The following is an 11,544-nucleotide window of genomic DNA, read 5'->3' on the forward strand; positions in this document are numbered from 1 at the left end:
GACTGAAATTGCAGCCCTCCACTTGTATGGAGGGAATGAAAGTGCGCCCAAGTCTCTGGCTGCTTTAGAGAGTCAAAAAGCATGTTCTCCAGTATTATTGCAAGGAAAAGCATGAGATCAAGTGAAATATTAAAAGTATCTTCCTTTTATGTGGACGGGTGTAAGTCTCTCTCTTTATTTATTGGAAGGGCCATTGTAAATTTTGACCTTCAATGCAAAAGGGCATAAGATGCAGATGCCTCTCTCTCTCTCTCTCAATTTTGACCTTCAATGCAAAAGGGCATAAGATGCAGCTGCCTCTCTCTCTCTCTCTCTCTCTCTCTCTCTCTCCCCAAAACAAAAAAAAACCACATCCCCTGGCCTCTCGAGCACCACCCCTATCATCCCATTACACTGAATTAAGCAATAGGCTTACACTGTAGCTTAATCCTTGTAGTTTATGCCTATTCTGTTGCAGCTCGATCCTACTAGTAGGCAGAACATTGCCAGTACAGCAAGCTCGAAGGAAAAAGAGGGCACAGTAACTCTGGCTCAAACTAAACTTGACGAAATTGCACCATCACAATTCATGTCAAAAAGCACATTTGCAAAGCTGTACACACATTTGAGCAAAACCTTAACTAAAGAGCAAGTAATGAAACTGCACAAAACAATTTATCAATGTAATCATGTTTTTCTCTCAATTTAGCATCCTCAAAAGCTAACAAAAAGGGGTTGCATACATACCCAGTGTCAAAACTCAATGCTCTGCCCAGTAGAGTGACACCGGCTGAGGAGCAGGCTTTTAGATGTTTCCTAGAGCTATACAGGAGTCTACAGTTCCTTCACAATAGTGAGAATTGGCGATCAAAAACCAGTTAGAGAATTAAAGTTATGTACGGAAGGAAGATCCCACCAGGCCTGAAAAAGTGGGAAAAGAAATCAAATGCATTGAGTTCTGCCTCGAATACCTTGTCTACATACAGGACATGACCCATGTCTTACAAGCCACTTATCTACACACGACATGTGGAACACATGATGGCAAAGCGGCAGGCTTCTTGCAGTCTCCCCTTGCAGCAATTCCTACAAATGAGAGAACAATAATGACTACACCCTGCTTGGAGAGATTAGTAACCACGAACCCCATCAAACTCATTCTACTGCATATATAAGTTGGCACTGATTTACTAAGCTTTGACCCAAAGGCATCAAAAAGACCGTTTTGCAACGAAATACTCCACTTTGAACCACTTAGCTATGATAAACCATTAAAGAGAAGTTAGCTAACCTGCAGGCAGATGGTACAGCTTAAACTGTCTCCGGATGCATCCAACTTGTTGTCCTTGGTAACCATGTAGCGTGGCAACTTCTCTAGACATGCTTCCGAAGCCCCTTTTGTCACACCATCTCCAGGTCCAAACATGTCATACAATTCTTCATAGCTCATCTCTGCTATGTTAACCTGTCCATTCAGGATAACATAAGAAAAGAGGAATATACACAACAAGTTCAAGTGATAAGCTAAACTAATCAGAAAATGTTAATCAGAACAATAATCACCCTAACAAAATACAGCCATCTTCTTGTGCAAAAGATGCGCCATGTTGAACTAATTTGAACAGACTATGCACTCTAAAGTTCATGTAAACACTTTCGAAAATTGATCAAAGAATGTGCCAGTAAACAATCACAATATCCAACACTTGAATTCAAGTGATCAAAGAACGTGCCAGTAACCAACAACAATATGCAGTCCGGACCACTAACACTGGTGTGATATGAAACATCAACATTCAATGTGACAATGTGCAAATCCATGTCAACTAGCAAAAAAGTCAACTGATGAACCACAATACATCCAAAGTCAACTCACAATCACATAGCCAGCGAGAGAGAGAGAGAGACGCACCGATGGAATCCCAACTACCACTCTCAAGGGCCCCTGTATGGTTACACCAATGCAACACCTCAATGCGTGACTCAATTTGACTGGACTCTATGGATAATGTTCCGCCGCTAACTCTTCAAGATGAAGTGCCTTCAAGTTCTAGGGCTGAATGGATTCACAACCGAGCTCCAAGCAGATGTGGGTTGTGGATGACCACCACCACGGAGTAGATCCAGCGCTGATTTGCACGCTCAATGTGAAGTAGAATCAAGGGCTGAATGCTGGCTGCACGCAGAGCTGATACGAGAAAACGCAGCAGATCTCATGTTACCGCAGGGCTGAGATGGATGCAGATGCTGCGGCGAGGCTGCACATCAAATGAAGCTCGAACCCAAGGCAATGGGGCTCCAGCGGAATGAAATCGATGGGCTGCCACAGGCGCTGAAAGCTAGAGATTTGGAAAACGCTATACCTGAAGATGTTGGCTCCACAATAGAGGACTACCCTACTCAAAAACGTCGGAAAGAGAGGATGACCCACACTTAAAAAAAGCCAAAGTAAGGGGATGCTAAGCGCCTACAGAACTTGAGTGAAAAGGTGCGGAGAGGGGTCTTTTTAAATAGAATAAGGTCACCTTGAGTTCCAGTGTCAACTGCCTAGCAAGTGCAGAGTGCGCACAAAGTTTCTGGCACTGTTCTTGCTACATTTCACAAATCTATGATGCATTTGACCTGAGAACTATACGGACCCCTTCCCTTAGACCTAATCCACATGCTTGTGTTGCCGGATGACCACTGAAGTGTAGCAGTGTCACAAAATGATCACGTCGCAACCCTGTCTGGACACACACACACACAATGACCCTGCGGCAGAAATGACATGTGGCAGCAGTATGGACCTGTTAAAGTTTTGGCATCTCAAGAGAACCGCCCAATGTGATCCCATTATTTAGTTTGGCTTTTAGGTATTTATTTTACTTATTTGTCAAAGTCTTGGGTTTGGGTAGGGCTATTAATACATACATATTGGGTCAATGTAGAATAAAATTCATTAACTAAGAAGATTCCCCTTCACCTCCAAACGTGAGTTAGTGAGGAGGCCGTCCTCCCACCCCCTTCCTTTCTTGTCGTCTCCCCTCTCCCTCTACCTGCCTGGTCTACGCACATGCATTGTCTCCTCCTCACACTTCCCGCACACCTCCTCCCCCATGCTGCCTCAGTCCTCTTGTGCATTGTCTTTTCTTGCTGGATGAAATCAAAATGGGCAGCACTTATGCCCTCAAGCTTCATCATAGGAAAATGACAGGCAATGCCTCTTGCTTTCGTCACAGAGAGACGGCAAAAAAATGGGCCTCGCACACACACACACACACACACACACAGAGAGAGAGAGAGAGAGAGAGAGAGAGAGAGAGATTCTCAAGAGAGTTTCGCATGCATACATGAAGCGAGCGAGCGAGCGAGCGAGCGAGCGAGAGAGAGAGAGAGAGAGAGAGAGAGAGAGAGAGATGCATTCTCAAGAGAGTTTCGCATGCATACACAAAGAGAGAGAGAGAGAGAGAGAGAGAGAGAGAGAGAGAGAGAGAGTTCCTTAGAAATTAGTTTTGCATGCAGACTGAAGTTTTGGTGAATGAGAGAGAGAGAAAGAGAGCGAAAGTGCAAAAATCTCCTTAGCTTCTACAAACAGCACATCATAACGATTCTCCTCAACTTTCTTTTTCCAAAAACTGTATCACATACTGGGATTGCTATATAAGCAACCCCTTGCCTCCATTGTATACACAATCAGTTATTCATTGCCAAGGTTGATTGGTTCAGAAGACTCTCTCTCTCTCGTTCTCTCTCTGTCTCTCGTGCTCACTCCCCTTGGTCTCTACGCTTTTGCACTGTCGACTTTGACATGGTGTCAGAGCTTGGTGTAGCTCGTGCATAAAGATTCAAGAAGCCCTTGACGTGAAGGAGCAGCCCTGCAGAGAAGACCCTATGGAGAGAACCTTTGGTCGCCGGCAATTTCCTCCCCCTGCATTTTAGAACGCAGCTCTCTAGTGCAACCCTTTGCGACCACTTCCACTCCCGGCGCCGCTGCCCCCCCTGTGCTGCCCACAGCGTTTCAAAACGCTGGGTATATTGTCCTCCGCTACAAAGCCCTCCAGCGTTTCCCTTTTTCGGCAGCGTTTTGAAACGCCGTCAGTGGTGCAGCCGCTTCCCCCCCTGCCTGCCCGTAGTCCCCTTGCTTGCTGCATGCATTTTGACACGCCGTCTGCAGCAGAGCTTGGCCTTGCGACGACAGCCAGGCACCTAGCGTTTTGAAACGCAGGTGGCCCAGCACTTTGGCGACGCCTCCTCCCCTAGCATTTTAAAACACTAGCCCGCGGCCCCTCCTTGGTGACAAGGGCAACGACGAGAGTGAGAAAGGAGGAGCGGTTTTAGAGTCGAAGCAGTGGGAGCAGCTCAAGAGCGGTGCGGGCTAGAGCGGAACTTTTGAACAGCAGTTCGGAGTCACGACACTTTGGAGCAGTTTTGGGAGCGTGATTGTGTGGAGCCTTGATTTGTTCAAGGACTCCCACACGAAGATTGTGCGGCTTGGGAGCAAAAACTGCCTTAGTTTTCAGAGAGGGTTAGCGGGCTTGTGTGCGGTGCGGCACAGCGAAGCGGAATTGTTTGGAGATCTTGCGGCTTAGTTTGTGCGGCCACACTTTGAAGTGCGAGAAGGTTCCCGGAGTTCGAGATCTCGCCACTTCACCATGGCCTCCCCTTGCTCAAGCTCCAACGACAAATTGAACGAGAATAACTACGCTCATTGGAATTTGATTGTGCGACTCTGGATCACGGAAAGGCTTATGGGATGTTGTCGATGGCTCGGAGCCTCGTCCCACAAGGGATTCCCACAACAGGTACACCCGCCTTCAAGATAACAATATATCAAATTGTGTGTCGATTGGGATGCGGCTAATGCAAAGGCAATGTCGGCCATTGTGGAATCTCCTACAAAGAACCTTTCTCCAGCTATTCAGACCTTGAAGACTGCCAACGAAATGTGGTTCAAGCTCATAAGTATATTTGATCGGGTTTTACAATGCGAGCAGTCACCATTCTTGGATAGTTGTTTGCCAACCACTTTCCCCGAGGAAGTTCCATGCAATCAATTCTTATGAAGACTAAAGTTATTCATGATCAACTGTCACAAATGGGTGCCGTGGCACTGGCCCAGATACACAAACACAGACATGGACGAGGCAGACACGTGGCAGACAGTACGAAAACCCCTGGATTTTACGTTGACTACTGTTGATGTGGCATCCGGATGGAAATCCCAGAATTTGCGCCGCAAAATCTGTTGACATGCTGACGTGGCAAGCGTACAGATAGCAGTACGGAATTCCTACTTTTGCGCTGGCTGAAATCTATGCTAAGATGTTTTTTAAGCAGCTTTTGGGCCAGTTGCTTTATTTTTGAAAGCTTTAAAATTGAATGCTTTTGGGGCTCTGCTTTTGGGCATCCCTTGTACAAATGAATAAGTGGGCACAGCCTCACTTCTCAGAGCATGTGGACGCAGAGTCTGAGAGTGAGCACCTACCCACTCTCTTGTACTTTGAACACAGATTAATACCAAAAAAAAAACCGAAAGGGGCTCCAGTCTTTGGGGCCAATATCTCTAGGCACGGAACTACGTCGGGCCGTGTCGACTCAAGTGTAAACTATGAACTGTTTTGAAGTGAATCTCTGTTGAGTCGCGCTAGAATCTTGACTTGGAGTGTCCAAGTTTATTACAGTGGTATCAGAGCACAGAAAGATTCTTCTTCTACGGAGGATCCAATCATTTTTATAGCGCACACAACTTTTGGATAAGAATCTTCATGGCCCGACCCCGAACTTATAAGGCACTCCCACCCTTCATACATCGCGCATCGGGCGTGCTCCCGTCTTCATTGCTCTATCTTACAAGGCATAAAGCCATAAAGAATCCCAGATTACACATGGGTTCTCGTGAAGAATCTGACAAAGATGACACCGCTCAGTGGAAAGGCAAAGAAAATCGAAAATCCAACGCGCGAATTGAAGAAAAGAATGAAGATTTGAGAAGAAGAAAAAAAGTCGGGCAAACTACGTCAACTGCAGATTGACATACGTGTGAACAGATTGATTAAGTACTCCAAGGACACGAGATTGGCGAAACACCTGAAGAATTACCCGATTGATAAGATTTACTCGAGATGGCGTGTGGCCATTGCTTCTCCTCTCAGGTAGGGAGGAAAGTGAAAAGACAGACGAGTGCAGAAAAAGTGGAACCTGTACTCGCAGAAAGACAAAACCAAGCACTCTTGAAAAGAAGCACTTCTACAGAGCCAACCAATATGACTTCCTCAAAGATAAGAGCAAGAAAACAAAAGAATTTAAAGAAGATGGACAGTCGATTTGAATCCTTTTCTAGGTTCTGAAATGCTCGAACATGGTGGTCCACTCTTCTTCTGAGGAAGGAAGCTCCAGTTAAATGGTTGAAATTCAAAAGGCTCTTTATTTTCTTCTTGGCTGACTCCGGAGTACAAACGAGATATACGAACCGCTTAAAATCATCTTCGGATGACCAAGGGATATTCTTTGGACGCTTATTGCGAGAGATTTTGGAACTCTTTTCTACCAACCTCTTCATTTATGAAGGTCTCTTTTAAGGAACAGATTGAGCGGTTTTGTTGCGGACTCCCTACAAAGATCCGAGACTACTGCGTGGAACAAAACTCTAAATAGAATTGATGGGTCATGCGAAACGGGGTTTTGCGATACATTCGGGAAATTTAACTTACGACACTGATGAGATCTTGCAAAAGTCATTCGAAGTATATTGTGATGCTTGTGGTCGTAGTTTGAGTGCGGTCTTAATGTAAAAAGGCCATGTCATTGCCTATGAGAGCCGATTGTTTTCAAGGCCGGAATTGACAGGACACATATGTGAGAAAGAGCTTTTGGCGGTTATCCATGCTCTTCCTCAGTGGCGACATTACCTACTCGAAGCCGATTTTACGGTCTTCATTGATCATCAAAGTTTACGCTACTTCTTGTCACAAACGCAACTATCGGAAAAGCAGATACGGTGGGCTAATGTCTTCTCACAGTTCACTTCCAGATTGTCCATGTGCAGGGACAAAAGAACTTGGTGACAAATGCTTTGTCCAAGAAGCCGTTAGTCTTGGCTATTTCCGCGATTCACCATAGAAGCTTCGAGGACATGGTGGATCAATACGCTACAAATCCAGATTTTTCAAATGTATTCATACGAATACAGAAGGGGGAGGTAGTAGCGGGATATTCCATTACCTGATGAAGAAAACGAGTTGTGCGTTACACAGCCATTGAGGGAAAAGGTTCTAACCGAATGCCACTCTTAACCATTTTCGAGTCACCACGGCATTGGCACCACCTTGAAATGTATGGAGCGATACTTCTTTTGGCCGAGACTCAAGAAGGACGTGGACAATTTTGTACACAGCTGCTTGGTATGCCAGAAGGTCAAGTTTGACAGGCATAAAGCACAGGGATTGTTACAACCTTTACCAATTCCCACCCGCCCCTAGGAAAGTATTAAAGGTGCTCTGAAGGTTCCACCCTTCCTAAGCACAAAAGATGAGATTTTTGAAGCCCACCAATTCACGAGGGACTTGGACTTGGTCCGGGAGGCTTTAGAGAAATCTCAAGATAGACATAAGAAGCATAGTTACATGGAACGGGAACGGGGCCTCCAGAACGTTCCCGAAACGGGGGGGGTCCGAAACAGCGGAACAAGAGCGGGGGCCGGAACGATGAACCTAAAATATGCCAAGGGGGAAGGGGGAGGGGGGGGGGGGGGGGGGCTGTTTTTGACTCTTGAGAGCTTGAGGGTTTGGATTATCTAGGAGAGGATGGGAAGGATACCCACCTCCCCCCAACGAAGCTTGTAAGTTGTGCCATATTGATGGCACTTGAGCCTTGAGGCTTGAGCCATATTGATGGTTGCCTGTTCCGCTTGAGCCATATTAATAGCTTTTAAAGAAAAAAGAACCCCCCATCCCTCCCTTGTGTTAGTCTTGAGAGGTTTGAAATCTCCCCCAAACTGCCACCTCTCTCACTCTCTGTCTCTCTCTCTCTATTTTTTTACCAATTTTGTTGCCCGTTCCGCCACGCCGTTCCATTCCGCCCGTTCCATTGTTACGTTTCGGATCCGGAACGCTTTTTCGTTCCCGACGCAATTTCAACGCACATAACCGGCCGAACGCCGTTTCGGTACGATTATCCCCTCTTCTGCTCATTCCGTGTTACTATGATAAGAAGGCGGCCGATCGACATGGTTGGGATTTGAAATTAAAGGAGAACGATAGGGTGCTCTTACGCTTTGAGAAGGCACGCCTAAGAAGACGAAAAGGAAAGGAGCGGCTTTTTCCAAAGCTTCGCATGAGATACTATGGACCTTTCCAGATAAAAGAAAAAATAAATGATGTCTCCTTTAAACTAAAGCTGCCCAATACTTGGAGAATTCACAATGCTTTTCATGTGAGTCTCTTGACACCTTTTAAGGGTGATGTGTCCGACCATGGGGAGCCAGATGAGCAACCCGAAGTAAAGGAAAGCGAGGAGATACTCATTCCAGATACTAGCACATAAAGATAGAAAGATTAAAGGTAAAGAGATGAGGCGGTTCTTGGTTAAATTCAAGAACTATCCAGCATTGAATGCGAAGCGGATGGAGGAAGAGGACCTAGCAAATACTCTTTAGATTGTGAACCTTTACCTTGAAGCATTCGGTTTTGTATAGTCTACTCCGATCGAGCCCCGATTTTAGCATGGGCGAATCTAGTGTAGCGGGTTTGCACAAGAGGGGAGTCACTCGGCTCCTTTGTCAATGAATTGACCCGATCTCTCATAAAGAGTCACTAATGTCTCTTTGGGTTTCAGGGATACTGTTGAGCTGACAGTATTCTGCTCTATGACTTTATGAACTGGAATTCCCGAAAATGAAAATGATACTGATTGATGTATACTTGACTTGTTTGAGTGCAGGAACTGATAGACAAAGCTCACCTGCCAGCGGTTGGCAGTCAGCATTGCAGGGGCAACTTGGTCATGCACAAATCTTCCATTCAGCAAGTCTTCAATAAAATCTGACTAAAAATACCAAAGAGAAAAGAACAGAATCAACCTAACTGACAAAAAACCAAATAGGAAAAGGAAAGGTAACTTCAAAATCTTACCACGGATGATGATTGATGGGTGCCTGAGCGACCAGAATGCCAATAAGCGCGTGAAGCCTCCAAAACCTCCACAGAGAGCACTGCACCAGCGACAGCTCCTAAACCTGCTCCCCGAAGCAAACCACTATCTGTTGCTCTACCAGCTAGAGCACCAGTAACAGCACCTGTGAACGCTCCCACTGCAAGCAAGTTATCAGAGAGACTCAGACAAAAGAAATAAGACCTTGGTTGAGAGGCTCCTACTCACAACTTAAATTCACCGATTTCATCAAGTCCAAGCCTAACAATTAATCACTCTTAACACTTTCCAGTAGCCATCTCAAATGGTTGACAATCACAAACAAATGGTCTATAGTCTGAGATCAAGCAGAAAAATGGGTGGGCTAACAACTGGACGAACTCAATCCTGATGAGGTCCAAAACTTTATACTTTGAGCTACACCGTCTAGAAATAAAGAAACGCAAGTATAGCTTCCTAAGCAATGGCATCTCTTAACAGTTTGTTTGCTGCATAGGAACTGCAAAACTGTGATTAGGCAATGGTTTCAGAGCCAAACAGGAAACACAAAACCATGCAACAAAGCTAGATACAAGAAATGCACTTTTCTAAAAGCCAACAAACCTCTTCTAACAAACTCCGTTGAGGTAATCCACATTGTACCAAAACCATGAGCAATAATAAGAAGGCAGACATACCTACAGCAAACATGCCTGTTAGAGCACCAGACAGAGCTCCTGCAAGCATGCGAGGAACGTTGCAGATGGAGAAGGAGAAGGGCAAGCTTCCATCGCCAGCAGCAAAGCTGCGTAGAGTTCTTGATGTGATTGTTGTCCTGTGTGCGTGGAAAAAGGGGACATGGAGCCTCGGGGCAGACCTGTCTGTATTGCACATAGCGCATACAAGCTGTGCGCTTTCGTTGTGATAGGTGCAGGCACCGCAAATCCATTCTATGTCCTCCATTTCAGAAGAGGAGCAACGAAGTCCCACAGTCCAAGCCAGCCCAGGGTTTAAGAATAAGAGTTTTGAAGAGGGAGAGCAGAGGTACACAGAAAGCCAAGAGTTGAGGAGCGTGTGTGTGTGTGTGTGTGGTTTGGCCGCCCGGAAGAGAAGAAGAAGAGAGGGTTTTTTTTTTTTTTTTTAAAGAAGGGGGGCGGTCCGGGGGGATGGGGGGCACAGATAGGAGTACGGGACTTCGTGCAGCACCGTGAATTGCTCACACACACAGGGGGTGGGGGATATCACTGCACTCCAGTGAAAAGAGCAGATTAATAAGAACGGCAAGCGCGTAAGCGTGCAAGAAGGGGCAGGCACACAGGTGAACGGGAGAGAGACGAAAGAGTAGAAGAAGAGAAAGAGAGATGAGCTCGGTGACAATGTCCGATTTAGAAAAGGCATCCTGGACCGGGCAGCCATGACAAAAGGGACAAGCGCAAGGCGGGACGGAGACGCCAGGTGGAGTCCCTCAAGATAACCCTGCGTAGCCGTGTGCTCCGCCCACAGGCTCTCAACAAATATCCTGCGTGAGATTCCCCGGTCACCAGTGCCCGCCCTACACAATGTGATGTGCTCACGTGCTGGATTGCGCGTAGGAATCAGGCAATAATTATCAGATTAATCAATTGCATAAAGGAGATTGATTCAATGCAGATCCCTTGGCAATTTAGCAAAGAAAAGAGATGGGGACTTGGGGATTGAAAACGCAACTCAAAGGGTCAACACATGGTCGACTAGGGTGGCAACGGGTGTAGATGGCACGCAGGGGAGGGGCAACAGAAGGCGAACCAAGGAGTGGTAGAAGCCTGGCATGTTGAGGCGAAGCCACCACGTGGCAGAAAGCGGACGGCGGGGAAAATACCATTGCTTTTCCTTTTAAAATCCAGGTCCTTGTAAGCGCTGCAGGGAATCTCCTGCAACGGAGTGGCTCAAGTCACAATGCTCTCTGTGAAAGCAAGGTAGCAAGGTTGAATGTTGCTGCACGCATGGGGATTTCACTGAGATTTTACCCATGTTTGAATTAGAGTTGAGGTGGAATCTAACAGGAAATACTGAATTTTTGGAAACGACGGAGCAACTAGTTCATCACCCGAGACTATCAAATAATAACTTCAACAAAGAACAATTGACTACTTGTTGGGACGAGGATGCTAAAGTTCAGGCATGGGTGGGGCCTAGTGGCAAGATCCCACATGGATGGCATGCATGGGGGGGTTTCTCTTATGAAAGCCTATAAGAGAGGGGTTGGAGAGGAGGAGTGTAAGCCATTTCCCTTGAGAAGGCTAGGGAGTGCTAGCAAGATCCAGTTCTCTCTATCCTTTTCCTTACATGGTATTAGAGCACGATTCCAATCCAGCCAAACTAAAGCATTTTTTCAAATGCTTAAGCATGCAAAAAATTAAGCAATTATGCTCAACCATATACAAACTACTTTTCAACGTCCAAAAATATCAAACTGTT

At 46.0% G+C, this 11,544-nt stretch overlaps 1 protein-coding gene across 1 annotated transcript; it reads right to left on the minus strand.

The window, feature by feature from the left end:
* Window positions 1-238: 238 nt before the first annotated feature.
* LOC147454765 (uncharacterized) lies at window positions 239-10,502 on the minus strand. Its single transcript, XM_086516597.1, has 7 exons — window positions 9,786-10,502; window positions 9,090-9,268; window positions 8,920-9,003; window positions 1,271-1,444; window positions 985-1,065; window positions 896-900; window positions 239-822 (listed from the first exon to the last, which is right to left on the minus strand). Exons 1-7 carry the CDS (start codon window positions 10,048-10,050, stop codon window positions 621-623), a joined length of 990 nt encoding a protein of 329 aa, XP_086372723.1. The 5' UTR covers window positions 10,051-10,502; the 3' UTR covers window positions 239-620.
* Window positions 10,503-11,544: the final 1,042 nt, after the last annotated feature.

This window comes from Adiantum capillus-veneris, chromosome 7 (genome assembly GCF_014529385.1).
Source record: "Adiantum capillus-veneris isolate H3 chromosome 7, ASM1452938v2, whole genome shotgun sequence".
In the NCBI taxonomy this organism is placed as follows: domain Eukaryota; kingdom Viridiplantae; phylum Streptophyta; class Polypodiopsida; order Polypodiales; family Pteridaceae; genus Adiantum; species Adiantum capillus-veneris.

What these genes read in the sequence shown, in the direction of transcription:
- LOC147454765 (XM_086516597.1), bottom strand. Translation starts at nt 10,050, where the DNA reads ATGGAGGACATAGAATGGATTTGCGGTGCCTGCACCTATCACAACGAA. An exon ending in AACAGGCATGTTTGCTGTAG is followed by an intron (nt 9,269 to 9,785) that starts GTATGTCTGCCT and finishes ACTTGCTTGCAG; the next exon opens with TGGGAGCGTTCACAGGTGCT. An exon ending in TGACTGCCAACCGCTGGCAG is followed by an intron (nt 1,445 to 8,919) that starts GTGAGCTTTGTC and finishes CTGAATGGACAG; the next exon opens with GTTAACATAGCAGAGATGAG.